The sequence below is a fragment of the Cuculus canorus genome, chromosome 1, assembly GCF_017976375.1.
Source record: "Cuculus canorus isolate bCucCan1 chromosome 1, bCucCan1.pri, whole genome shotgun sequence".
NCBI lineage: Eukaryota > Metazoa > Chordata > Aves > Cuculiformes > Cuculidae > Cuculus > Cuculus canorus.
The window spans coordinates 7,274,663-7,300,201 of NC_071401.1; the positions used below are offsets into that span (position 1 = coordinate 7,274,663).

At 38.0% G+C, this 25,539-nt stretch overlaps 1 protein-coding gene across 6 annotated transcripts in view; it reads left to right on the top strand.

Annotated features, from left to right (window-relative positions):
- ZMYM2 (zinc finger MYM-type containing 2) overlaps positions 1-24,869 on the top strand; it is a 96,978-nt gene extending 72,109 nt beyond the window's left edge. For 3 of the 6 annotated variants that reach the window (XM_054064664.1, XM_054064670.1, XM_054064642.1), the window contains exons 12-24: positions 2,343-2,508; positions 3,440-3,474; positions 5,232-5,361; positions 5,525-5,640; positions 7,045-7,216; positions 8,897-9,046; positions 10,946-11,040; positions 12,173-12,341; positions 13,423-13,574; positions 18,042-18,156; positions 19,209-19,460; positions 19,842-19,962; positions 22,967-24,869. In XM_054064664.1, the coding sequence (XP_053920639.1) occupies positions 2,343-2,508; positions 3,440-3,474; positions 5,232-5,361; positions 5,525-5,640; positions 7,045-7,216; positions 8,897-9,046; positions 10,946-11,040; positions 12,173-12,341; positions 13,423-13,574; positions 18,042-18,156; positions 19,209-19,460; positions 19,842-19,962; positions 22,967-23,159 (1,866 nt within the window). In that variant the 3' untranslated portion in view covers positions 23,160-24,869. The remainder of the gene's footprint in view (positions 1-2,342; positions 2,509-3,439; positions 3,475-5,231; positions 5,362-5,524; positions 5,641-7,044; positions 7,217-8,896; positions 9,047-10,945; positions 11,041-12,172; positions 12,342-13,422; positions 13,575-18,041; positions 18,157-19,208; positions 19,461-19,841; positions 19,963-22,966) is intronic. The other 3 variants (XM_054064635.1, XM_054064651.1, XM_054064659.1) reach the window with 3 other exon arrangements.
- The last annotated feature ends 670 nt before the right edge of the window (positions 24,870-25,539 follow it).

The following is a 25,539-nucleotide window of genomic DNA, read 5'->3' on the forward strand; positions in this document are numbered from 1 at the left end:
AATTATAGTGCGAGTATCCCAAATGAAAACAAATGGAAAGGGAGGAGAAGGCAGGAAATCATGAATTAACACTTTCAATTTTGATTGATTTTATGGTCAGGGGAGACCAAGCAGGTAGTAGGAAACTTCAGTGCATGGAAGGGTGTGTAGTATTGACTGCAAGCAATCGTAGAATTAATGTGTAGCAAATGTAGAGATGAGAAGGGAAGCATCCTTTCAAAGGAATCTTGCTAAGGAATAGTAATTTCCATGTGGAAGGCAAACCAAAATTTTTTCACCTAAATACCTGAGTAGCGGTGCACGAGAGACTATACTTGACTTGTTCGAAGACCTCAATGAAAGAGCAGAACCAGGAGAGGGAGAAACAGTTGCAGGAAGAGTATAGTTACTGCATTTGACGAGATTTAGCACCTTTTTCTTTCTTTGAAGGAGAAGATTGAGCAGAAAGGGATGCTTTTGGTAGTCAAGCAGTGTGCAGCAGGTTAGAATGGGTGGGCTTTTCTGTGCATGGGCCAGCTGTCATTCTTAACGATCAGTGTTAGGTGGGTTTGAGATTTAAAATTGGAGTGACTTACACAGCTTTTTTTTTTTTTCCCCCTTACCGGTATTTCAGCCTTTTGGTGGCTTTGGAAGATGCATTTGCATGAAAGGTGTGAACTCACAGTTTCCTTGAACTGATAAATCTGGGCTATTTTGACAACACTGCACACTTCATCTTTTTCCCCACTTCCTTCCAAGAATACAACATACTTGTGCTTTTGTCCCACTGAGAACATCTCTGCTGCAAAATGAACTGTGGAATCAGCAGAAAATCAAAGTGATAAATGGAATTAAAAAAAAAAAAGAAGTGAGGGAGGATGGGGGATAATGCAGTGCTTTTAGTGTCCCTGACCTTGTATCCCTGCTGACACCTGTCCAAAGCGGGAGAAGAGCAGGACCTGCCCTTCCAGTAGCACCTAGCACTTGGTGTGAGGTGATCCTGAAGCCACAGCTTTAATTGCTCCCAGGCACACTAAAACATTTTTATTTAAAGTGAATATGTATATGATTTTTAGCACTCGTTATTCTGTTAGAATTGAGTCTGTATATTATCTTAAATATTTGAAAATTAGACCTGAGAGCTTGATTTCCTACATTGCCAGGGGATGGTGCCGGAGTGTTCAGAGAAAAAACTCAACGTTTAATTTTAAAATTTGAACTAATCGGCCTATTGATACTTTTTTGGAGTTGCAAGAACTACAGTTGGACCATTTTTTTTTTTTTTAGTCATTAGAGCCTTGTGCATAATTGCGATGTTGTGTATGGTTTTACATATTAATGTTTTATGTTGCATACTATCATAAATTTCCTCTTTGTCTCCTGGCTATATTATTTGGTTGACTTATTTTGGATTTCTGAGCATCCATGAAGCTTTTAGCTTTTTTTAAGGACTGCTTTAGGATGGAAGTCACAAACAATATCAAGAGGAACTGTAGAGCAAACAATTCTTTACTTACTTGAAGACTTTACTGAACCTGGGGCTGCCACTGTTCAGATAATAATTTATAGCATGGCTGATGAAATCCAGTGGAATCTACTTTGGAAAAAAATCAATGTCTGTCTTAGTGATACATCATGAAATTACCATGTAGGCTGGTGAAAGATATATTCTTTAAACGTTTAGCTAGGGATACAGAAGAACGAAGTTTTGAATTTCAAGTTAAATGCTTGCTAGCTTTTGGGGGAACCTCCTTAGTTATTGCTGTTTATATGTCATAGAGAAGCTTTGGTGAAATAAATAATTGAAATCTGAAATTGTTGTCAAACTACTAAAATAATTAAAATATTTACAATAATAAAAATTTACAATGTAAAAGTTATTTACACTGAAGGGCTCTGATTTGGTATCTAGAGAAGTGATTCTCTTTGTGACTTGAAAAAAACACCAAACTTTGAGGGGAAAAAAACAACTCTACCTGTCCTCAGTTCATGAGAGGCATTAAAGAGTCTCGGTCACGTTCTGCTCTTGTTTTGCAGAATACTTCAGTGGATTTAAATAAGATTGATGCATAAAATTCTGTTGCTGTCTGTCTAGAAATAAGCAATTTGTAAAGACTTAGTGACACAAAGCAGATTCATTCAGGGTTATAATTCCTAGTAAACTATTGAAAAGAAAGTCACAAATGTGCCTGTACACACAGGTTAGAAAGTAGCGTAACCATCGTAGACGCAACATGAACAAGACTTAACTGTCTAGTGATAATTATTCTTCAGTACTCTTAAAAATGTAGCCTTTTAAAATGTGGAAATATTTTTTTTGTCCAAAGCTTGCTTAAAAATGTCAAAATCTTCTTTGCATTAAGGCTGCACGATGTGACTGTTGTAAGTCTCAAGGAACTCTCAAAGAGAAAGTGCAGTGGCGTGGAGAAATGAAACACTTTTGTGATCAGCACTGTTTGCTCCGTTTCTACTGTCAACAAAACGAGCCAAATCTGGCAACCCAAAAAGGACCTGAGAACTTACACTACGGTACGTGCTGCTTTGTGGCTGCTAATCGGCAAACAAGGTGCTTCCTTTAAATTAAAATTTGAAAACTGCGTGGATCGTTTATTTGTTGTCATAAACAGTGCTAGAGATCACCCTTTTTTATTCCGTCATCCGAGACATCATTGAGCTGCTTGCTGGTTTTTATCTTAGCTCTTTATTGCTTTTTCAGGAGCTGAAACTTTGTCAGTTCTGTAGTCACTTTTTGAAAAAAAAAAAAATCCATAATTTTAATGTTAAGCATAATTTTATTGTATCTTCGCAGAGGCAGAAAACGTTTTCTTCTTTCATTGTGGTCCGGCTTGTCATTATTTGCTCTGTGGAAACACTTCTTTTCAAAATGTGTTTTGGTCACAGAGCAGATAAATACACTAGAAACAAAAAAAATTAATACATTAAATGGAATTAAAAGAAATTAAATTAAAACTAAACTAGAATGGAATTAAAATATCAAGATAAGAAGAATGCATTGCTTTTAATTTTTTTTTTTCTGTTGGCTGTTAGGTAGTGTATAAATTTGCTAATGGTGAACGAATGCATGTTTTCATGGTTTAAATGGCAAGTCAGGCAAAGTTCAAATAAATCAGCTTTTTAGTTAATGTAATTATAGCAACACAAATTCTTTGTATGTCCATTTTCATATCTGAACTTTTACTTTTCTGAAAGATGCTATAGTCACGTCAGGATGGAGCATTGATTTAGTGTTGGCCTTTGCGTGAGGTTCAGTGCTGGAGTAAAGCGGCGCCTAGGGACGAGCTGTCTTGCCTGCAGTTCTCACTGGCAACGGAGTACTAATTAGTGCTGTTAGTTTAATGTTATCCTGATGATAGGTGTTGTCTGAGTTGCTTACAGAAATTTGATTTGATCCTGAAGTAGGGAAAAGAATTTCTAAAAAAATGTTTTCTTACATTTTTAGATCAAGGCTGTCAACCCCCCCGAACAAAACTAACGGTAAGTACATCTATTTAATACATACAGAACATAATTAGATTGATTTAAAACGTGAAATCCTAGTAGCTTAAAGGGATGCTGTTAAAAAAAAACCTATCCCAAACTAGTATCTTTGAATGATACTAAGCTTAATTTAAGAAATTTAGTCTTTTTCACATCGGTAGATGCAATTAAATTTTAAATGTTTATTTTTCATCTTTTCAATGCCCTTTGGGAAACCAAATCATCAGCGAAGTATTTTAACGTTTATAGTGCATGAAAGTGTTGCTTAAAAGTTAATCCACGAAGGTGTGTAGATCTTATTCATGTGTTTAGACTGAATAGATGTATTTATTGAGTAAAGAAAGGGAAGATAATTGCACTGATTGGTTAGAATATTAAGCCTTAGCCTTGAAAGGCTACAAATAAAGCTCTAGATCTTAAATTATAATTCCTAAACGTAGAATGATTGGTGCTCAAGTTCTAATTAACCACAGAGGGGTGGCAGAGTAGGAAAGCATAACCTTTTGCAGAATCACTGGGAGGGTGGGGATCATCACTGGAGCTGCAGCCTTGATTTTGAGTTTCAGGTCTTGCCAGCTTGTCAAAAGTAATATTAATACTATTTTTTCCAGTTAGCTTAGTGCATTCTCTTTAAACCCAAGTTTTGTTTTGATTTGTTTGTCTCACAAAAGATCTCAGAAGTGCCTGTTTTACTGTGAAAATATTGACTCACTTTTTTAATGGAAATAAGCTTCTGTAAGGTAAATCTTAGATTTAACTGGAAGTATTTTGATGGCCTTGTCATATATATTAATGAAAATCACAGAAAATAAGATTGCTTAGGTAAGTAGAGACATCAGACAAGCTAAACTGTCAGGTTGAAAACATCTAGTGTTTTATGTTTAATAGCTTCCAATTATGTTAATTCAGTCCTTAATTTTTTAAAGATCATACAAAAGCTATTTGTGATGAATTTTTGTAATATATTTTAGAAAGTATATGCCTGTTAAATAATATCTACTGCTGTTCTTATGACTTGACTTTCTTTCCATATTTAAAAGGATATCTGGGGCTAGGCTTAGTTCATATGACCAAATAAAAGCGACAGTCTGTTTCTTAAATCAGGTTCTAAAACAGGTGCTAAGGGACCAAACCCAAGTCTGGAAGAAGAGGTTTTTAACCTATTGACTGTGAGGACACCAGTTGAGCGTTAAGTGATGTTCTCCAGTATTGATTGTCACTAGTGCAGAGCCAGCAGAGGGAGCTCGAAGCTCATACTTAGGTATTAAAATTATTTAGAGATAATATAATAATTTAGAAATATGCTTTTAAAAATATAATGTTATCTTTGTATGAGCATAGTTCAGGAGGGTTAGACCTTGAGACCTTATAGTGAATTTTTCTCACAGCTAAAACAATTTTTAAGTTATAAAATAGCTTAAATTGCACTTTCATTTAAGCAAGAATGTAAAAATATCTTGACTATCTTAAATTTGAAGAGAAGCAGATGAGAAAAGAAAAAATAGTCAGAAGCTATTAAAATGCCAGCCGTGACTGAGCAAAATACAAATATATTACATTACTGGCAGCAGCAGCTCATTACTAGAAATGCAGAATAGCTTGCAATTAAGGAACAATAGTTGGTGCTGTTGTGTTTGAGCTTCCTCTTCAATATCTCATTTATGAAAAGTATCAACTGATGTATTAAGTCAAGAACTCTGTGTTGAAATCAGTGTGATGTAACAGCACCTCCTCTTTTATTTGCTTGTCTGTAGGGCTCAGCGCCACCACCTTCTCCAACAGCTAACAGAGAAATGAAGAACAAGGCAGTTCTTTGCAAGCCTTTGACAATGACGAAAGCCACATACTGTAAACCTCACATGCAGACAAAATCTTGTCAGACAGGTAACTCTTGAACTCTACTTTAGCTACCCATTTCTTCATTGCAGATATTTTTAAACTGTTACTGTCTTGGAACATATCGTAAATATTTTTTTCCCTAAACTGCAGGTGTAAAATATATTTAAGTACCTGGCAGTGTTTGCCTTTTTCTTTTTTCTTTTAATAGAAGATGATTGGAGAAAAGAGTATGTCCCAGTGCCTATTCCTGTACCTGTCTATGTTCCGGTGCCTATGAACATGTGTAGTCAAAATGTTCCTGTTCCTACAGCGGTTCCTGTTCCTGTAAGTGAGACTTCAGCTTCATGTTTAACTTGACATCCATTTACACACATATAATCATAGAATAGTTTGGGTTGGAAGGGACCTTAAAGATCATCGAGTTCCAACCTCCCTGCTATGGGCAGGGACATTCCACTGGATCAGGCTGCCCAAGGCCCCATCCAACCTGGCCTTGAACACCTCCAGGGATGGAGCAGCCACAGCTTCCCTGGGCAACCTGTGCCAGTGCCTCACCACTCTCATGGTGAAGAAATTCTTCCTCATGTCTAATCTAAATCTTCCCCTCTCTGGTTTATACCCATTCACCCTTGTCCTATCACTCCAAGCCTTTGTGAATAGTCCCTCCCCAGCTTTCTTGTAGCCCCTTTCAGGTACTGGAAGGCCGCTATAAGGTCTCCCTGGAGCTTTCTCTTCTCCAGACTGAACAAGCCCAACTCTCTCAGCCTGTCCTTGTAGGGAGGGTGCTCCAGCCCTCTGATCACTGTTGTAGCCCTCCTCTGGACCCATGCCAGCGGCTCCATATCCTTCTTACATTGAGGATTCCAGAACTGGACACAGTACTCCAGATGAGGTCTCACAAGAGAGGAATAGAGGAGCAGAATCACCTCCATACAAATGTCTGGGACCACTTTGTGGTTTTGATTGTTCTCAGTCTGGTCCAGCTAAAGGATTGTAGGATGCTGCAGCACTATTTAGTGAAAAAGCATTAGAAACGTAACAGTGGCACTTTATTTCCCGATTGTTCTTTAGGAACCCTCTGCCTGCTTTCATTGTGAAAATCTGGTGCTGCTGAACATTTTAGGAACAGTTCTCTGAGTGATCGTTTTGAGTTTGCTGAATAGGCATTAAACAGCAAGATTAAATTTGGTGATGGGGAAACTGAAAGATTGTGTTAGAGAGGCATGGCAGAGTGGGATAAACAGAAGGAAGAAAAGTGGATGAAAAAGGAACCTCATGCCAGAAAAATGAAAATAAATCTAGGTTAAATATGTTATCGCTTATGTACCAAATCTTATCCAAATGGTGGGAAAAAAGCAACCCTGAGTTCTAAAAATTCCATGTTTCACAAGCAAGCCAGAACAAGATGCTGATTTGTCATGTTAGTCTGAAGTTATAGTCGTACAGGTTTGAAGCTCTGAAGTCCCTTCGGATCTTACTTTGACCTACAGTATTTTGTCATATTTAATTTTTTCTATATCCTTTCCTACTTCTCAGTCATTATATTGATTTTTTTAACCTGTCAACTTTTTTTTTGTTAGCCCATCCTGAACTGTTTCTAATCTGTATTAACTCTATCGTTTAGATGAGAGGTATGGAGTTTGATTCTGTGTTGACAGTTGCTTTTGATTCTTTGTGGCAGCATATTTTTTTTCTTTTCTAATTCTGTCTTTCTCCCTGTTTGCACAGGTGCCAGTTCCAGTTTTCTTACCCACTGGTCTGGATAGCAGTGAGAAAATCCTTGCAGCGATAGAAGAGCTGAAGGGAAAAATACCCTCAAATCCTCTGGAAACTGAGCTACTGAACTTGTCAGGGATGTTACCTGAACATGATGGAAAAGCTGAAGCTTCTGATGTGGCCAGTGAGTTTCCTGCTGAGTTTCTGACTCTTTGGAGTGCTGGAGTGTGTGTGTTGGGGTGTGTGAATCAAGAGAAGTGTTGGGTGTTTTTTTATTTTAGGTAGAGATTCTTTGAGTACAATGGTGCTACTATTGAGTTCTTATATGATGTTGAAATATTAATTATTTAAATATTTTTAAAGATCATTTTAGCACATTTGAAATACCAAAAACTTTCTGAAGTCTGTTGTGCAACTTCAGACCTTTGCCTTTAAAAACATGGGTATTCTCTTTGCTTGTGCAAGCTCCCTGGCTGATAGCAAGCCTGAATTGCGCACATACATTTTCTTTTTAGCATAACTCAAACCAAGCCAAAACCAGTCCAATCTTCCTCCCAGAAAACCTCAAGTCAGAAGTTTAGAGAAAGTGATCTCCATAGCTGTGTCTTACAGGTGTGAACATAGCTTTCGCTGAACAGGTGGGATATGACAGGAGTCTGATCGTGTTGTAGTAACGCGTTACTAGGCACATGTTAGATTGAGTGTGGGGAAGTGACAGCTGTTAAAACTAAGAGAAACATGACTTTCACAAGTGGAACTGTGGTCGGCTAAAACAGGTGACCTAATGATGCTTTCACTCGCAATTGATCCTGTCTTGGAAGCGTCATCTCTTTGGAGACAGTAATGCATCAACTAATAGATCATCGTGGTTGTGGTGCTGAAATAACTTGTCATCCCACCAGCTCACTTAAAAGGGAAGAACTGCCAGAGACAACTTTGCAGCTGAAGATCAAAAAATCCCACATGTCCTGTAATGATATTTTTGTGGTGAACATACTATTCTGCCCCTCATTTTTGGCTCTGCCTGCCCAAATCCTCAAGTCTCTTCTGTATTCTTCCAGGCAATTTTGCCTTGTCTTCAAAAAAATTTAGATTTTTAAGATTTCTTCCATTACTCTGAAGCTTTGGGGTTTTTTCAAGCTCTTTCAAAAAAAGTCTCAAAGAGTGTTGATAAATGACATGAACTCATGCTTTGGACCTGGTATATGAGGCTGCAGTCCCAGGAGGCTGATTGTTTTCTAGACTGTTACCATTTCCCCGCTCGAGCTGGACATCTCTGGTAGTGCTGCAAGGTTGTCATGTGCAATTCCTTGTTCCCTTCTGCTAAGTACAGCGAAGCTGAACGCGTAGATGTATGGAATCCGTGTTTACTTGTTTGCAAAGAACTGAATTTGAAGAAATCTGTCTTTGCTAGAAGCTGGAAAGAGATCAAGCTTTTGTTTGTCTCAGCCTGCTTTCCTCATTTGCTTTCGTAGGATCTCTTTCACAGATTTGAAAGTCTGTTCTGTTGTGGGCAAAATCACATAGAAAACTAGTTAGAATTGTCACACTTGTTTGAGATCTATGATTGGGTGATATGATCCATGTTCCCCAGTATTTGATTCTATGTGCATGTTCTTTGCTGACTCTTCTTAATGGAGGATAGATGGGCTAGTAAGTATCCTTTCTGTTTGAAGGAAATCACATTGAAGGAGCAAATCTGAGATCTCAAGAACAACAAAACCTAGGGTGGTGATAAGCAAACAAGCAAATTTTAGCTACTCGGCTTCTAATACTCTAAATCTGCTCTGTTTTTAACTTATCCATATGTTGATTAAAATAAGAATTATTTTCCTTTTTTCATTTTATTTGCTTTTATTTACAGGTGTGATAGTTGAGTCAAATCTACTAAACTCAGAAACAAGTCTGCTAAACTCGGAAACAAATCTACTAAACTCAGAAACAGAGGCACGGACAAGCTTGCCCGACGTTCCATATGAACCAGATCTTGATATTGAAATAGACTTTCCAAGAGGTATTTTTTTCTGTCATAAGTTAATAAGTATTGTGAAATAGATATTGTGGGCAGCCATTGTATTTTGATTCATCATCCTTTTAGAGAAACTTAACTTATTGCAAGATCCACTTGGCTGACTGTTAGGTAAAACTTTGCCGTGCCTTTGCAAGACTAAGGGCTTCTGAATGAGTTCTTCCATCTTTCTAAACACAATATTTGCAACAAAATACAAAGAAAAGGGGAAATTAGCCTTTCACTAGAATCTGACTGAATCATTTAGTTTTGGACATGGATTTAGGAAAGAGATTCTGAAGGCTTAAAGACACAAATGGCCTGTATCATGGAAAACAAAACATTCTTCAATTACCACGTTTCCATGGGAAGTGAAATGGTGGATTAGAGCAGAAATTACAGAAGGGCAAATTTTCCACTTGAGTTTGTTAGAAAATAGCAAAATCATTATATTGTGCTTCACTTGTTAGCTTTTAGTATCTTACAAATGTCCATAGCTGTATTTCAGAAAGGCGATGTTATTTGAATTAGCAGGAAAATCACTACTTTGAGAGCCTTCTTGAAAGAAACTCCTGGTTTTACAATTTTTGCCATTCTACAGAACGTGGGTAATGGTGTTTGTTTCCTTATTCCATATCCAAATAAATCCAAGATCCACGGAACTCCCAACTGTAGCTAGTATCTCCCTTGACATAGTTTCTCTCGGACATATAACTGGCTGGCTTCTATATGTGACGTTGAAAGTCTCCTTTTACTTAGTGCCTTAGGTGTCTGTGCTAGATGTTCTGTCTGGGTTTCTCGGTTTGCTGTATGTCTATTTTAAAGATCAAGTCTAAGGTTTAGTCTGACCTTTGTCTTGGGAAGTTTTTTAGCAGGATGCATACTAGATTTTTTTAACCATCTTTATAAGCGAGGCTATGTACAAGAGAAGGCAAAAACATGGAAGACAAAAGTAATCAAAGCAGAATAATAAATAATAGAAGTTTGTAATACTTATTGAATGCACTGAAGTGCTTCTGAGATGAGACTCTTTGTGGAAACAGGAGAAGGACCGATGTTTAGTCTGGGGCAGAGTTCTTAAATCTTTGTTTCTAAATGATATTTTACCTGAACCAATTTGAATGGTGTCTTGAGTAGTAAGGTGGTGAAATCAGACTGTCAGAAGAGCATTCAGTTTTGAGTGAAGTAATTGTTTGTTAGTTAAATGAGGTACAAACTTTCAGCCAAGTAAATAAAGTTGGAACTTGCAACATTAAATCCATTCATATGTTTTCTCATTCCACTGTGTTGCCTGAAATAAGTGCTTCATCCTACCCCTGAAATGTTATGTAAATAGTACTTGAAATACTACTGTGTATCTCTTGACCAAAATTACTGTAATATCCATCATGAGCTTGACCTCCACCGCTTACCTAAATACAGACTAAAACCAGTTTCTCTGAAAGAGTTTATGTTCTGATTCTTTATGTTTTTAATCAAGTATAAAGTGCTATATAAAATGTAAACCATAAACAGAAATAATGGAAATATATGGACAAAAGCGCATGTAGTAAGGTAATTTGTATTTTTTCACTCGTAGCTGCTTACTTGCACCATAACTTCTTAATACCAAAGACTTTGTAGGCAGGAAAAGTTGTCTAAGGGTCCATAGTAAGAAATGCTGCCTTAGTAATTTGAAATAGTACTTGAAAATATTCAGTAATGCATCCTTTACAATTTATTTAGAAATAAATATATAGTTTTGCCTTACTTTCAAACTGGACTGAAATCCAGTCCTTGGTAATGTTTCATAAGTGTGTTTTTGGGGATGCCTTACTTCAAGGCACAATTATATAGTTCATTGTGTTTTTCAAACCAATATTACCCGAAAGGTGTTAAAAAATGTTTCTGTTAATGTCTTTTCAGCAACTGAGGAGCTTGATACAGAAAATGAGTTTTTATTACCTCCTGTTTTTGGGGAAGAGTATGAGGAACAGCCAAGACCTAGGCCTAAAAAGAAGGTAATGTCATGCCATCTAGAACCGCACAGTATTTAAGTGGGCATAAATATGCCAGGTTTTTGGGGTGGGTTTTTTTGGCTCTCATACTGCTCTAAAATGTGTTACCGCCTATTGGTACCTACTATCCTATCTGGATGATGTAAATTGCTATACTTCAAAGAATAAAAATATTTCAATTCAATGTCTGTTGCCATTAGCTGTTGGATTTCATAGGTCTATAATTTCTAACTTCTGATCCCACTTCTGTTTCACTTTGGTAGACTGTTGATGTACTAGTGTTTATATAAACACTGTGCTCTTAGTAATGCTTTTCTACCTTCTGCTTTGAACAAAACTCTCTTGGCTTAATTTGAAAGTAGAGTGTTGGCATTACCGTGGCTTATAATGGGAGCTATAACATGCGCTGTATAAAATGGTTAAAAAATTCCCTTTTCATTTGCTTGTATGTTTCCCATATTTTATTGTCAAAAATCTTAATTTAGACGTTGCAAGTAAATCAGCAATGATCTTTTATTTAGAAGGAAATAGAGTTTCAGGTGCCTGACACAAAGCTGAAATGGTTTTGTTGCAATAACTGCAGTAGATATCAAAGCTTTTAAAAAATAAGAATTGTTAAGTATAAGCGTGTCTTTCTAGTTTTAAATTGGGAGTCTAAAGTATCAGTATTATTGGCTGGACACTATCTGCATATCCAGTTCTGGACATGCTTTAATTTGGGGCCGGTGCTGGCCTTTTTCCTTGATGAGTTCCCACAAGTTGACCTTCTGGCATAATTTGTAGCATCTTTAACTTGCTGCATGTTAACACAATGAAAACCTATAAATACACTGAATTATTTAGCGCAGCATGTGTTTGTTACTTAATACGATATAACCGATACAGCAACTCCATCATCAAAAATTACTCGTCTGTGTTAGTTTGAAAGATGAATTGGAAATGTCTCTCAGCTTCAGTAAATACTGTCCTTAGAAGTTTATTCGACCCAGAAACTTCCTACTGAACGAAGTGTGTGTTTCTTCACGCTGAACCTTCAGTTCGTACTTTGGCCAACAGCTTACGTATTCTGCCGAGCTTCTGTGTTAGCTGCCGTCAGCGGCCGTTGGCGGCGTTAATCACTGTGTTTCAATGGCAGGGGGTGAAGAGGAAAGCAGTGTCAGAATACCAGTCGCACGATGACAGCTCCGAAAACTCAGAGTGTAGTTTTCCATTCAAATATGCATATGGTGTAAATGCATGGAAGCACTGGATAAAGTCTCGATATTTAGATGAAGAGCTTCCAGAACTAGAGGAACTGAAATCAAGTAAGTATTTCCAAAAATCTGGCATTCAGGTTTTTATTTGGTAGGGGAGAACACCTCACACACCAGTGAAGGGGTGGATTCCCCAACACTGGACGCATAATATTCCATTGGACTGGGTGCTAGACCGTGTGTTTGCTGAGGAAGATTGGACCAGATGATCCTTGAGGTCCCTTCCAACCTGGTATTCTATGAATTGCTATATTGGTCTGATTTTCAGCTGGAATTTTTAATGGAAGTTTTCACACATCCATACTGTTTCCAAAATGACTGGAATTATTTTACTGCAAATCTTCAAACTGCAAATTTTCAAACTCTTTTTTTTTTTCCTAAAGATGTTTTCCATACTTATTTCAAAATGCTGTATCTCACACTTCTGGTACTGTAAGCCAAGGTAGCACCTTTGTGGCCTTTCAGACTTTCTGTCACCATTTTGATTTTTTGTTTGCATGCCTTTTTAATTCATGTTCTAACTCACCTTGGAGTTCACGCTTTTTCTGGACTTCTAAATTGCAAGGGAGAGGCATCCTGCTCTTTGTCCTGCAAAGAAATCCTCATCTGAGTGTGGTGTTACCTGGCTGTGGAGCTCTGACACAAGGTAGCCTTTGCTCCTATGGAGCCTTGCTGCTCTTTCTGCAATGCTCCTCTGTGTGTACATTTGCAGTGTCAGGGAAAAGGGCAGTTGCTGCTAATCCTGCTGTTCCTCAGCTCCTATGTGCATCCCAGCACTGTTGTGTTATGTTGTTGGATCTTCAGAAACTGCTATTTCTCTGACAGTCTTTCTCTACAACACTGTCTTCACTTCAGCATCATGGGCCACTTCTGTGTTGTCCTCAGCTGAGTGTGACAGTGTATTTGTCAGTAGGTGATACTGCATTTGCTTAATTAGACTTTGCTCTGATAGCCTTGTTTATTTTAATATAGACCTGACATTTGAACTGCTTAGTGAATTTAGACTCATTCATTTGTTAGTGGATAGGACATCAAGCCTATTTCCTGCTCTCCAGTCAAAAAATACCCCATATCACTCTCACTGTGTAATAATTCTGTTGTGTAATCTAACATTTTTCTCTCTATTTTACAGCGAAGTCTGTGAAATTAAAGGAAGATCTTTTATCACATACTGCAGCCGAGTTAAACTATGGGTTGACACATTTTGTCAATGAAATTCGAAGGCCAAATGGAGAGAACTATGCACCCGACAGCATATATTATCTGTGTCTTGGGATTCAGGAGGTTAGTAAAGACTGTAGAAGTGGTAATCATAGCTGCTGGTTTGATTGTAACCCATTTCAGTGGAAGAATAGAGATTATTGGCTAGGAGCTATTCTTAATGTAATGGCTATGATCGGGAATACGAAGAGGCTGCTGTGTAAATCACATCGTAGAAAGCTGTCTGTATAGAAAATGAGTTTGCAGACCCATCCAGAAAATGCAAATGTAAACTTGTAAAATTGTAATAATTTTAAGCTTCTGGCTGGGTTAAAGCAAGGAATTTGCAGTCAGAAAATGACAGTTTTTCCAAATGCTGTGCTTAATGTTGTTTGCTAAAGATGGCTTAATGTAAAAACAGAATGAAACAAGGCATGATCTGTAAATGTTTTACTAATTCAGTTCCTTAGCATAAAGTGAAAACAAGTTATTTGAAGTGTCTTTTGGGGAAAGTCTAATTTACTGACTATTGTAGCCTGTGGGCAGTCAGGCTTGCTTGTAGAGTACAGGCAACTGCTGTATTGACTGTCTTATACATCCTGTCCCTGAATTGTGATTAAGTTGTATTTCAAAGATAAAGGGAGTCAGTTTGGATGTCTTGTATAGGAAGGCAATAAGATATCACTGGTAATTAGAAAAGGTATTACACAGCTTATCTTTTAAGAAGAAGATGTCTTTATTTTTGGTATGTAGGGCAAATGTCAGATAAAATAAGCTTTGTCGAGATCTGAGAACACAGAAAAATCCATTCAAGTTAAAAGGCAATAAAAATGCATATGATGTAGAAAGCAGACTGTTCACAGGGTTTGGAATCCCCCTTAAACTGCTTTATACTTCAGACAGAGACATGAATCAAATAATAACTTTTTTAAATCAAAATCTTTTTAAAATAAATAATATCTCCACTCATTTTTCTGAACTGCAAGTACGAAAGATTAAATGGTTGATATCTTTACCTCCTGGTTGAAATTTGAGAAACAAGCATTCATTGGCATTTTAGTCAATATTGCCACGAGGCATGTTTCCAATTCAGCTAGATTTCTGCTTCTGCACTTGTGTGATATGCCATCTCTCTATCTTTGTATCAAACTGAGAGTACTCATATTAAGCTGATAAACAATACACAAGAGTGAGGTATGCGTTTATAAAATGGAACTCAGCTAATATTTTTTCTTTTTTTCACCTTCCTCTTTGTGCTTTTGATATTGTCTATTTTGCCTACTGTGAAAGCTAGTTGTGTAAAATTTTTTTTTCTTTTCAGCTCAACATAGCCAAAATTTATGTGGCACAACACAATTATCATGAGCCCTAATACACATACACAACGCTGGAACATTAGAGGAACAACTTGTGATTATGTTGCTAAAATTATTGCTTATAATTAGTGTCCAGTGCTTATGTTGGGTGATCTTAACATCCCCTCTTCATTGGCACAGTTGTGCCACTGCACACGTCAGAGTGGTAGGAAGTTGTGTCCTGTTCCGCAGAGTTTGCATTTCACAAAGACGGAGACAGCAAGTGAGGAACAGAAACACACAAACTTGTGAGCTGTCAAGGGTTGCAGCCAACGTCTGTCTGCTAATGGCAAATTGTATGTGTAGGAGTGTATGTTACCCTTCTGAAAAAAACAATTTTGAATAAATTAGTGGTACAGTAAATGCAATATCTTTGTCACAACATGCAACAAGACTCCATGGCCTTTAATATTTTCTTAGTCCTTCTTGCCGTCTGACAAGCCTGATGTGGTTACTCTTGAAAGAGAATAAATTATCTGCTACTGCATAACAGATATTGTCTCTGTTTAACTCAGAAGGGGCTCAGAGGAGTTTAAATGATGCCATTTAAGGACAAAGTTGTGCCAAAGATCATTAATATTTTGCTAACTCAGAGTAAGTTTCTCTTAAAGAAGAGAAAGGGAAAGCCGTAGGTTAAATCATAGAATCATAGAATAGTTTGGGTTAGAAGGGACCTTAAAGATCATCCAGTTCCAACCCCCCTGCCATGGGCAGGGGCACCTCCCACTAGATCAGGCTGCCCAAGGGCCCATCCAACCTGGCCTTGACCACCTCCAGGGATGGGGCGGCCACAATCTCCCTGGGCAACCTGTGCCAATGGCTCACCACTCTCACAGTGAAGAAATTCTTCCTTATGTCTAATCTAAATGTGCCCCTGTCCAGTTTATACCCATTGCCCCCCGTCCTATCACTACAAGCCTTTGTGAACAGTCCCTCCCCAGCTTTCTTGTAGCCCCTTCAGGTACTGGAAGGTCACTATAAGGTCTCCCTGGAGCTTTCTGTTCTCCAGGCTGAACAACCCCAACTCTCTCAGCCTGTCCTCATATAAGAGGTGCTCCAGCCCTCTGATCATCTTTGTAGCCCTCCTCTGGAGCCATTCCAACAGTTAAAAAGCACTTCCCCCTGCACCAGAACTATTGCACTCGCTGTGGCTAATTATGGGCTGTGGGTGCAGCTTTTCCTTGCAGAAGTAATTTGGTTTGAGCATAGGGGAAGTGCTCAGGAGTCTTAAAGTCTTAAGTTGTTTCTTTTTTGACGTTGTAAAATAACTGTTTTTCTTAAAGGAAGCGCTTGGAAAATCTATTCCAGTAAACTAGACCCTCAGTCAAATTGTACATTTTCTTGGTTCAGGTTCATTTCCAGCTGAAATTGTTCTGCCTCTAGTCGGCAATGGTCTAATAATGGTTTTGATAACAGGGAAGTGTTGGTCCTGAGAATTAACCATACTTGAAAATAAAGTTATGTTGTTGGGCAGGTCATTTTCTAGTGGAGAGGGTTAATGTAGAAGAATGTGTTAGCATGCTTTGCTCCTCTGCTGCATCGTGGCCTTCATTCTTTGTACCAGTACAGACTAGAGGCTTGGGGGTATGTAGGGAGTGTATTTGGGTTTTGCATGTGTAGTAATGGGATGGTTTCAGCAAAATTCAGGCTTATGGAGCATGGCAGATGTTTGTCTGAAGGTGCTGTGGGCAGCAATTCAGTCTGTTCTCTACTGTGGAACTCAGAGGCATGTCCAGTTCCTTCCCACTCCCCGCGGTTTCGGTAGAGCTCATCTCAGGTGGAAACTGCTTACGCTAATCTTGCCCCCTCTGGAGTTTGTAGAGTAGCACAGCACAGTGTTATGGTGTGGAAATAAAGTTTTGTGGGTGTGTGAGGAGACTGCAAAACAACATCATTCTTCTGTAGACTCTGCGGTGCTAATGGTATAGGGTACTTCATGGATTTCTACTGGTAATGGCAGGGTTTAGCCAAACATTCTGAATCAGGAAACAGCAATCTTTTTAGTTGAGTTCTTACAGGCCTGTGTGGGAATTAGTTTTGAACCAGTTTATAGTTTCATTTCAGTTTCAGTGCCAGCATTCACTGTGAGTGGCAAACGCAAGCCAGAGAAAAAGAAAATTAATGGAAGAGAAATGTGCCAGGGAACAGAGGGGCAGACCCCATGGGGCTTGAAGTAAGCTGCATTGTCTGATTTAGAATTGCTCTATAAAATCGAAACTGGTATGTCTAGAAACAAGCACATTTGGGGGAACATTGTTCTTTGAAGAAGTAGTTAAATGTACTGTATGAAATAGTTATCTAAGTGAAGATCTTGGGTTGGAGACTTCTAGGAGGTGCATTCATTAATTTTTCTGTTTTACAAAACTAAGTGCGAAGATAAGGAAGTCAAGGTATGCTGAACCTCCTAGGACAAATGGGTGCTGTGTTTAATGTTATTTCAAGTATGGGTACAGAAATAGATGTCATTTCTGGAAGTGAGTACATTTTTCGTGTCTGACACTTTTATTGTATTCGCAAACAACATGCTTGTTCGTGTGAAGATAACACTGAAGTGGAAAATTTTAAGAAGCCAATCCTCTGCTTCTTAGAAGTGTCTCCAGAGACGATAATGTCAAATACTAGTACAGCCCTCAGCCGTTATTTCTTGGTGAAGGTTCAAAAGAGTATCTGTCTGTAGGGTCAAGAGGATTGAGATAATTAGATTGTAGGATAGGCAGGCGCCTTGCACCATCCTATCATTTTTCTTGCACTGCTGCATATCACTACCACAAATATATGGAGATATTTTTTGCTCCCACTTCTGTGTTGAAGGTGCTTTTTTCAGTGTCCAGAGTTCACATTTAAAGTGTCAGTTCTTGCTAAATGTTTTTCTTTCGTCAAAGGCCCGTGTCGAGGAAAAGATTAATTAGTTGTGTTTTTTAAAACCCCCCATTCACTGTACGGTGTTGCTCAAAGGAAATTTTAGAGAAACATGTTAGAGTTGCAATTAATCTATCATGTGTATCCAGTTGGAAATTTGCACCATACCTTATGTTGGAGATAACTTTTACCTGCTAAATATTGGGAAAGTGTCATTGCTTTATTTTCAGATAGTGTTATTTTATAAACGTGTAAGCCTTGCTCAGGTAAAGAACCCTGTAGCACATGTTTTGTTCTAATTTGGGACTGTAAATATTGTATCTCTCTCTTTCTGTAGTACTTATATGGAAGTAATCGAAAAGACAACATATTTATTGATCCAATCTACCATACGTTTGAACAGGAGTTAAATAAAATCCTGAGAAGTTGGCAACCAAGCATACTTCCAGATGGTAATTTTCTTTTTGGTCATGTATGTTTTTAATCTCTTAATCGTTCTGTATTCTTAAGCATATAGATAGATACAAACATTTCATGCATTGTGGTAGTAATTGATTAAATATCATAAAGATCTCATCTAAGAGTTCAATTAAGACTGTACTTGTTCTTATTGTCGTGTTTCTTGGAAATCCATGATGCAAGAATTGATTTTGCCACCACCCATTAATCTTAAATTGACTGTCCATTTGATGGAGATAGATTAAGCAGCTGCGCTTCAACCTATGCTTTTTACCTGAGTTGAATATATTTTTTTCCTAGGTGGAGAATAAGGCAGGCAGGGACTGGGCTATGTGTGAGTAGGGCTAACAAACTATGTATTTTAGTCTTTCTTATCTGTATTGGGAGGACTCTCTCTGCTATGGGTCTCCTGCTCAGGAGGATCATTAGTTTATGCAGAAAATGGGAATTTTCCCCAGCAGATCAATGTTGGTGCTGAAACGCAGAATCCACTGTTGTTCCATCTCTCTCACAACCCTCTTTTGAGTGAGCGCTTTTCCTTACCAGCCGCTTTCTTCTCTCTTCTTGATTCTAGCTTTTCTCTCTCTGGAAAGACCTCTCTGTAGCCAGATATGGTCCAGAGGTGCTTTCCAAGTGAGGTACTCGTTTCTAATAAGAAAGAAGATATAGCTATTTGGAGGCCTTCCCTGAGCAGAATAAAATTAACTCAAAAATACGTTTTTTAAGAAGGCGTTAAGATTAGCCCTTTGAACATTTGTTTTTATGAAATAACATGAGGGAGCTGCGTGTAAGCAATGCTGCTGAAGTAATGTAACAGAAATAGCCTGTACTGAGATTTCCCATTGATTATCTCTTCCTGAAACAGTGAGTGTCTGTTTCTTTTAAGAACTGAGTTTGGGGTGTGCACGTATAATTAAATATGCTTATTAGAGGCTTCTGTCGTGAGTATTTTGTTAAATTTTATGGTAAACAGAAGCTTTGATGATTGTACAGTGGACAGTTCATGGGCTAATCCATTGTGTTTTCTCTAAATTTTTTTTTGAAGGGTCAATATTCTCTCGAGTTGAAGAAGATTACCTTTGGAGGATTAAACAGCTGGGATCGCATTCACCGGTTGCTCTTCTGAATACTCTATTCTATTTTAACACTAAGTATTTTGGCCTGAAAACAGTGGAGCAGCACTTGAGACTTTCTTTTGGCACTGTTTTTAGACAGTGGAAAAAAAATCCTCTAACAATGGAAAGCAAAGCTTGTCTTCGATATCAAGTATCTTCCCTGTGCAGAGCTGATAGTGAAGGTACTATGGCAGTTCCAAAATAAGTATTGCAGGAGCATCTACGTTGCAGTCTTCTGAGGGACATCTGGGTGCCTTGCCAGGAGCTAGAGGTCTACCTTTGCCTAAAGTTTAGCAGCTCTCGGCTCCCAGATCTTTAATCAGAGCGTGTGGTCCATGGAGACTACGGGGTCTCTCTGCATTAAGTGATCCTTTTGAGCCCACTGGTCTCCATGCTGAATGCTGTGACTTTGTCGTGGCTGTGGGTTGCATTTCCAGTTTGGAGATAGGCATAGTTGTGGCAGCTGCATTGCGGTACTTGGGCTGCCCACTCTGGGAATTTTACTGAAAAATGTAAAATAACTTCAAGTTATCGCTTAGATGTTGTTGATTTTCTTCTTAAAGATAAAATTACTACTGGAAAAAGGAAACATGAAGATGATGAACCAGTATTTGAACAAATTGAAAACACGTCTGATCCAGCTAGATGCCCTGTGAAAATGTTTGAATGCTATCTGTCTAAAAGGTAAGCGTGATACAGGGTGATACAGAAGTGGTCTTGAATAGGCCAAGTACGAATGTCATGAGCCAGCAGTGTGCCCAGGTGGCCAAGAAGGCTAATAGCATCTTGGTCTGAATCAGAAACACCATGGCCAGCAGGATGGGCGAGGTGATTGTGCCTTTGTATTCAGCACTGGTGAGGCTACACTTCGAATCCTGTGTTCAGTTCTGGGCCCCTCACTACAAGAAGGATGTTGAGGTGTTGGAGCGTGTCCAGAGAAGACCAACGAAACTGGTGAAGGGGCTGGAGAACAAGTCTTATGAGGAGCGGCTGGGAGAACTGGGGTCTTTTAGGCTGGAGAAGAGGAGGCTGAGGGGAGACCTTATCACTCTCTACAACACCCTGAAGGAGGTTGTAGAGAGGTGGGTGCTGGTCTCTTCTCCCAAGTGACAGGTGATAGGACAAGAGGAAAAGGCCTCAAGCTGTGCCAGAGGAGGTTCATATTGGACATTAGGAAAAAATATTTCACCGGAAGGGTCGTCAGGCACTGACAGAGGCTGCTCAGGGGGGTGACTGAGTTACCATCCCTGGAGGTATTTAAAAGATGGGTAGATGAGGTACTTAAGGATATGATTTAGGGGCAGGTAGGTATGGTTGGACTCGATGGTCTCAGAGGTCTTTTCCAACCTGGCGATTCTGTGATTCTATGAAAGGGAAATGTTTTAATGCAACATGAAATACACTCAAGCAAAGGGAATGGATTGAGATCTTCTGAAAAATATCTAATTTAAAGCATTGATATCTCCAGTTCTGTATCTGGACACGGCATGCAGAAGGTGTGGGAACAGCAGAGTACTTCAGTGTTAATTGCGAACAACCCCAACTGGGAATGACACCGTGATTCAGTTTTCTTAGCAGGAAGCACCAAGTATCTCTGTGGAGAATTAGCAGCAAGGGTTCTGGTAGGTTTTGCTGCTGAGGGTGTAATTTGTGGGTCCCTGTCTCTTCTGTAAGAACTGGCTTGAGACAATGGATTTGTTTCGTATTATCAGGAATTTGACACGTAGATGCTTTTGAGATACCCAGTTTGAAAGCACATTTAAAATATTTTTTAAATTTTTTAAATATTTTAAATATTTTAAAAATACTATTGATAGTAAGCCAGCATTTAGAAAAAAACTTTTTTCCTTCCAGTCTGCACAGAAACTAATATGTGATAAACAAAAGTTAGGCAACTCTTCCAAATAACTAAAAAAAATGAGCAGCTAAGTGTTTTGGAAGTGTTTAGAAACAGGATTTCACAGAAAATGCTTTTCTTTAATTTGAACAGCCATTCAAGTGATGGAGATTTTATGTAATCCAAGTGAAAAATCAGCAAGTCATATCAAAGAAATATTCTTGTTGTATATGCAACACAATAAATCAAATGAAGTGTGAGACTCAACACATGTTAGGAAACAGCATCTTATTCCTAAAGTAAAGAGCTAATGCACAATGAAGGCAGAAGAGCAAGCATGTGATGTTATAGAGAGAAACATGTAAAGACTGACTTGTGATCAGTTAATGCAAGCACTTGATTTTCAGAAATTCCCTTAATCCTGATTGTTGCGGGGAGGGTTGCCTTCGCACTGTCCACTGTCATGGTTTGGCGAGGGTGTAGCATTAACCAGACAAAGTTGTATTTTTGAACTGAGTTACACAGCCAGTAGTGGGGAGAGAACAAATAATTTCTTTTTCTTTAGAAACATCTCAGCTTTGGGGAAAAGAATGCACTTAAACCATTTGGAGCATCATTTATGGTGTGGATTCAAGTCCTGCTGTCTTATAGATATCAGTTACCCTTGCTGACCAGAGTAGCACACCGCTTCTTCTGGTTCCTCTTCTAATAACTTACACCTCGTGTCTTTGATGAAATAATTCTAATAAAATATTTAACATTTTGAAAGCTATTGTAAAATTTAAGGTAATGTTGTAATCTAAGATAATAATAAAAACTATTGTAAAATCTAAGGTAATTACAGCTGTTTGAAATATACTTGGCAATCAGTGGATGGTTGCAGCTGAAATTTCAGGATCCTCTCATTCATGGCTGTGAGCACCGTATCATTGCTTGTGCCTATAAAAATGCTGGCTTGTCAAAAAACTGGGAGGGGGGTTAAAACATTAAAATTATTAGAATAGTTTAAACTATCATATTTTGGCTTCTTATATAATCTCATTTTGGGGAGAGCAGAACAAGCCAACATTCACCCCAGCAGGTGAAGAGCAACACCTGAAACTTTATCAGCTAATTTGGGAAGACGGGCTGGTAAAAAATTCTTCCTTTTACTAATCAGGTGTGAAATACAGTTGACCTCTGAAGTCTGCAGTATTTATGAAGGAGGAAATACAAGTGAGCACTTGCACATGCAGAATTGAAGATTATTTTCTTAGACTTGCCTAAGTGGACAAAATGCTAGAATTTCCTTGAGAGGTCTTCTCTGTTGCTTAAGGGGTATTTCTGAGGTGGATTAAGGACACATACAAACTTAAAGTTTAGCAGGTGAGGAATTAAAGGATTTTAAGTGTCCAACCCTATAAATAAAAAAAGAGGAGGAGGAATTTTACCTTGTATTTCTGTGCCTCTCTCAGAACTACCATCCTTGACTTTGAAGAATAGGCTCTGCACTGAGAGATGACTGCATCAGGCAGTGGTGCAAAGAAATCTGATGTCAATGTTGGACTTCTTTGGAAATCTGCCAACCTAAATAGATAGAAATACTCCTGGTTTAGCAGGTCCTGGAAGAGTCTGTCATCCATATGCTTCCTAAGTTCCAGACGTCTCTTGGCTGCTCTGTGGACATGAGGCTGGCTGGGTTTGGACCAGACCTAGCATAGCTCCTTCCATGAACAAGACCGTATTAATCTTGGTTTTATAACTTGCCTAGGTACAGTTAGAATTTTGTTTGTGCGGGATGTTGGATCTGCTAATGGAATGTTTTGTTCTGTAAAGCTGTTCTTCTAACGCTCCGTGTTTTCCCCCTTGTAGCCCACAGAATCTGAATCAGAGGACGGACATGTTCTATCTGCAACCAGAGTGCTCTGTCTCCGCGGAGAGTCCCATCTGGTACACTGCCACTTCACTGGACCGCAACACTTTGGAAAATATGCTTGTACGGGTTCTTTTAGTAAAAGACATTTATGATAAAGACAATTATGAACTGGATGAAGACATAGATTAAAACAAACTTCCACAAACCTTCAAGAAATCAAACAGCATTAGATATAGTCATGCTGCTAGACCTTTACGATTGAAAACATTTCAAGTTTACCCTTTGTTTTATGAGTTTTGTAGCAGTGTGTACCCTCACCTGGGTATTACCATGTAAATAGTCTGTGAGTGAAAGTTTCCATTATTCTGTGTAGTGGTTTTAGGATACATAACAAACACATTTCATTTTCTGTTTTTTATTATTTATTTGATTAGATATGTTTGTAACTTTTTACATTGCAAAATATGAATGAGAATGTGCCATGTGTATTTTTTTTTTCCCTTGTAGTAAGAGAAATCCATATTGCACAACTCTGCTGTTGGAAGCTCCCTTGAAAGGAGGCTCTTTTAATTGGTTCTTAAACCAGATGGTTGTGTATGGATAGCACTACTAAAGTTTAGAACTTGCTGTGTCTTTCAGAATTTTTAAATAAATTGTAAACTAATAGGTTTTTTACTTTTTAGTTACTGAAGCCTTATAAGGTTATGTAGAGAGATTCCATCTTATGTACCAAAAACTAGACGAAAGAGAATGCTGTCAATATTGGTGTACTGTAATGTGAATCTATTCTGGTGAAAACATTTTTTTTTTGTTGCCCTTATTAAAACCTTAGTGTCCTTTCCTTATTTGTGACTCTTTCTCAATTGACCCTACAAATAAAATATATATATTAAAAAATAAATGAATATAAGCTTAAAGCATGTGGTCATCAAGACATGTATTTTGTAAAAAAACAAAACCAAAACCCCCTCAAAGAAATAGAAGGCAAAAACAAAAAAGAGAAAAGAAATGTCTGATGACATTGCTATATAATTCTTGTACATCTTTGCTTTTCTGACCATAAATGCTGATACCTCATATTACTGTAAATCTGTCCTTTGTAGCCTTAGCAAAAGGGATTTTAATGCTGCATTACTTAAAGTAATATGGTATGCTTAATTTTAAACTTCTGATTGCGTTACTGTATTTAAATACAGTCAATACTTGACTATGGGTGGGAAAATTCTTCTAATGCCTCCATTCAAAAGCCATATGAGATGTGAAGCTGCAGAAAGTCAGAAGATAATTTTTCTGAAGAAATTTCTTTCATTTTTTCTGTATCCTTTTATTGTGCTTGCTTTGCATAAGGAGCCTGATTTCCAGATCTACGTTTCACTGCTTAAGTTTTGTTACTTGCTCTTGTTTAACTGATGCGAGCAACATGATGGTTCGTGCAATGGTTTTGCTATTGGACTGAAAAAAAATCTAGTAGAATATTCTACTATGAAGTAGTCATACGTTTGGCCTTTCTAAATGGCACTAAGCATCTGTTGAGAGGAATTGTCTACTAAAGGGGAAACATTCTGTGTATATATATTACCACCTTAGGATTTGTTTCCTGCAAGGGCTGCATGGCTTTTTCATTTTCCTTAGCCTAAAAGAATGCACATAGGGATGCCTCTTTCTATATAGAGAAAATAAAGCTTCAGTTGCTTTGTTTTGTTAAGCAAGTTTATTTAAATTTCTGCTTTTCTTGTGTGTCTGTGAGTATGTATTAATTTTAGAAATACTGCTATTTCAAAAGTAGATGGAGATGTATGTGCTTAATTTTCTTTTTTTCTTCCTGGTGGCTTTACTTTTTACTTCCTGTGAAATCAAGAAATGCTACGTAGCAGCAGTTGATAAGATCGCTAACAGCTTCAGTGCTCTTTTCCCTTTGTCAGCGAATACATAAGGACTTTGGTTTTTTCAAGCAACAGCCACAGAATGTGCCCATGATACATAAAAGTGGCAAAATCAGAATTTGTAATTGTGGTTTCATTCTGGCCTCTCCAGTTGAATGCTTGACTTGACCATTAATTATATTTTATGCGTAGCAATCATCAATTACCAGCCTAAAATGCGTCATGTGCTTAATCAGAAATACTTCATTTAAATACACGTTTCAGGGTGTTGATAAGTAGCAGTAAGGATCACTTGTAGCCCTTTCTCTTTATTTCAAATCCTTCAGGAGGACTTCAGTCCTGTTTAGGAGAGTGTTTAACTACAAACGCTCTTTTGTAAAATTATAAACTTGTAACGTGAAGCTTAAAGTACCCTAAATCAGGACTTAAGTATAGGGTGTGGTCTTAAAATGAGTTTAAATTCTTGTTCTCAAAGTCAGATTATAGCTATTTTTTTAATTAAGTCAATTTTTAATCTGTCGTGCTGTGCAACAGTTGTGCATTTTCAGTGCCATTAGAAAGTAAACAACGCTCCCTGAAGTTTAGCAGAAATCACATTGCTATCCTAAATTCCTCTTGTTTTTCACCCAAGATTCACTTTCCATGTCAGTAGAAATATTCAAGTTAGGTTTTGAAATAGAAATTTA